Source organism: Drosophila ficusphila, unplaced genomic scaffold (genome assembly GCF_018152265.1).
Source record: "Drosophila ficusphila isolate 14025-0441.05 unplaced genomic scaffold, ASM1815226v1 contig_127, whole genome shotgun sequence".
Taxonomy (NCBI): Eukaryota; Metazoa; Arthropoda; class Insecta; order Diptera; family Drosophilidae; genus Drosophila; species Drosophila ficusphila.
The window spans coordinates 171667-174881 of NW_025064016.1; the positions used below are offsets into that span (position 1 = coordinate 171667).

The 3215-nt window shown below is 45.2% G+C and overlaps 2 protein-coding genes across 2 annotated transcripts; one reads left to right on the forward strand and one right to left on the reverse strand.

The window, feature by feature from the left end:
* Positions 1-469: 469 nt before the first annotated feature.
* On the forward strand, positions 470-1065 carry LOC108092651 (acyl-CoA-binding protein homolog). The gene is made up of 3 exons (XM_017192303.2): positions 470-588; positions 650-764; positions 821-1065. The coding sequence occupies exons 1-3, from the start codon at positions 574-576 to the stop codon at positions 961-963; spliced, it is 273 nt and encodes a 90-aa protein (XP_017047792.1). The 5' UTR covers positions 470-573; the 3' UTR covers positions 964-1065.
* On the reverse strand, positions 1057-3011 carry LOC108092649 (rabenosyn-5). The gene is made up of 3 exons (XM_017192301.2): positions 2093-3011; positions 1424-2034; positions 1057-1367 (listed from the first exon to the last, which is right to left on the reverse strand). The coding sequence occupies exons 1-3, from the start codon at positions 2757-2759 to the stop codon at positions 1107-1109; spliced, it is 1539 nt and encodes a 512-aa protein (XP_017047790.2). The 5' UTR covers positions 2760-3011; the 3' UTR covers positions 1057-1106.
* Positions 3012-3215: the final 204 nt, after the last annotated feature.

Genomic DNA, 3215 nt, shown 5'->3' on the forward strand with positions numbered 1-3215 from the left:
CTTATGTGGCTCGCTCTCTTGACACTCTTAGCTCGTTTATACAATGTTGGTTCATGAAACTCTCTGTTAACATTAATATAAATTATAAATAAACTAATTGATAAATAAATAATAATATGTCTGGAAAACTAAATTAATTAATTAAAATGATTACGTTCCTAAGCTTACCAATAAATATTTGAGTTCTTGATATTTGCTGCATAAACAGATGCTGCTATTGCAAGATTCTCTTTTCACTTCGCTCTAAAACTCAAGAGAACGAGTGAGTGGTCTTTCTTATTAATAAATTCAGCACAAAACATTTTAGATATATAAATCCAAGCCTTAAAGACACCTTAAGACAGTTGAAACCTAACTTATTTTTATACCCATTATAATAAGATTATCTTGTTGTCTAGCCAGAATTATATTCAAAATTCAAAGCAACAGTTCGTCCGGGTTGCCAGACTCTACCATTTCCATTATTGCATATGGCTTATTGAACTATCCAACTTTTGGTCACACCTAAAATAGACCTACCTAGTTTTTGCAATTTTTTCTTAAGATCCACTTCCGCTAAAATAAAAACAAAACATGTCCGAATTGCAGGTAAGTCCTACTACTTTAGTCTGTATATTAAAGATTAAACCCCAATATGGTAAACCCACAGGAGTTCAACCAAGCGGCAGAGGATGTGAAGAACCTGAACACCACTCCCTCGGACAACGACCTTTTGGAGCTTTACAGCCTGTACAAGCAGGCCACAGTGGGCGATTGCAATACAGGTTAAAGCCACTGTCTTTACTGCATTTAACCTGACAATGAAGCAAACCCATTCCAGATAAACCGGGCTTCCTGGACTTCAAGGGCAAGGCCAAGTGGGAAGCATGGAACAACCGCAAGGGATTAAGCAATGCCGACGCCCAGAGCGCCTATATCGCCAAGGTGAAGGGTCTGATTGCCGCCGTGGGTCTCAAGTCCTAGACTAAATCTTCAAAAGATATTGCATTTTAAAGTCTCAGTTGTCGTCAAACGCACAAACTTTGATATTCTAGCTTTCGCACAAAATACACCACATACACGCAACGTTAAGCATTTAATTTGTCATATCGGGAATGGATACATAATTAACTATATAGGATACTGTTTAGGCTTCTGTGGGGGGAGGTGGCAGTGCTGCCTTGTGAGTGGCGCTGCCTTTCATAAACCTCACGCTGCAGCTCTCGAAGATTCAGCTCCAGTGTCTCTACTACCTCGAAGTTAAGGTCCTGGCGAGCTTGCTTAATATAACCCTTGATGATGTTGATCTGCTCAATCAACGGATCGTCGAGAGTGGATTTGCTGGCCGCCTGCGGTGCAGACCAGTTGGTCAGAGATTGGAGATCCGACTGAAAAATAAATTCACTTTAAGAATAGGTTATCAAAGCATTAGATTAATACAAACCCCCTGGGCGAAGGAACCGCTTTCTGGGCCAGGAACTGCCACTCCCGATTGATTCGCTGCCAAATTATTCCGCTCGTAGGCTTCCATGGCCATGCGCTGCTCGGTGAGTATCCGCTGCTGTGTCTCCATGCGCCGTCGCTCCTGCATCTGTCGAATGTGGGCCTCCTCCGGCAGTGGCGGCAGCGATAACATGCGCTCCTTGATCGCTTGGATGCAGCCCAACCTAATCGCTTTCTTTAAGGCTTCCTCTCGGCTGCCCGGCTCACAAAATATGGCTAAGATCCGCTTGCTACGTAGGTCCATGGTTTCAGCCACTTGTCCGATCTTTCCGCGAAGAGCACCGGCGTCCGCCAGCGTAAAGATGGTGTCCCCTTCGTTCAAGCTATTGATGATCTTCAAATACATGTCCAGATCGGGAGTTACTTCCTTTTGCAACTGCCGGATTTGCTCGTAGACCTGCATGAGAAGCGGGCGACAGGTGCGACTTTCGTGCATGTCCCGCCGCGTGTCCAATAACCAGAGGCAGTGTTCACAAAGCCGGACGGCGTTCTCGTGCTGATGCAGCTGCTGGAGGGGCTCACTTCTCGTGGTGGAAAGGCTGGCCAGTTGCACTGAAGAATAAGAAAGAGGTTCGCATTCATTTTGTGCTGAAAAATCAGGGTACATTACTTGCATCCTCCAGGGGCAGGAACTTAGAGCAATCGTTACACATGATCCCTCCACACAAGCGGCAGTGGTGTTGTCTACGGGCGATGTGAAAACTCTTGGCGCAGCTGGGGCACAACTTGACGGAACTTCCGTCCAACCAGGCCACCGTTTGCTGCTCATGTTGCCGTCGCTGGACTGAGTCCGTGGGCAAATCCTTCAGCAGGCGGTGGAGTCTAATAATCAACTTGTTCGTTTCGCTGGCATATCGCTCCAAACGCGGATTTCGGATGGACTGAAAATAATCGAAATGGGAGCACTCGGCGCCCGCCTGTTGCCTGGCCATATGGTTAAAAACATTGTTGCGAGAACGTGCATTACTGGGTCCGTTGCGATCTCCGTTGCCATTGGGATTCTTGGCAACCGCCGAAGAAGAGGAACCTCCCGGCGAGGCAGTGGTGGCTCCCTTTTCGTCTTCAAATGGGTTTAGAATTTTCTTTTTGGCCTTGGCAAAGATGTCTTTAAAGGATTTTAGAGCCGCTTCCTCTTCAGCGTGCTGGCGGGCAAAATGATCCGTAAGCACGTCGATGGACTTCAGGTCCGCACGGCAAATGGGACATAGGAAACCTTCCAGGATCTCCCCGCTGGTCGAACTTTGGTCGTCATCGCTGTCGAAAGGATTCCCAGACATTCTGACGATGAGTAATCGTGGATTATTTGGTGGGTGTGTTTTGTTGTGGTCTCCTCCCCGAAAAGCGGTCGTATTTAGGGTATTTCACTTTTACTAAAGCGTTGGCATGGCGGGATCTACGATACTGGAAGGCCTCACGTAATTTGCAACACAATAATTGTTATAAACTCGTTTATTTAATTTATTTAATATTTCCACAAAAATCAGTCAACTTGGTCTTCTTCTTGCCATACTGTAATTCACTTAATATTTTAAGTAGGGCTGCAGCAGGTGCTGGAAATGAACTCTTTGACAACAAGTGTACAACCAAATTGCGATCTGCGTTTTATTTTGCGGTAATTTCCTGAATTGATAGTAAATGTTTACAAAAAAAGGTACAGCTAAAAGTTCATCGTTATAAAATCCGCGAACCCATATTATCAACTTACTTTCATAGTCGTTGCAGCCCTGTTCAAA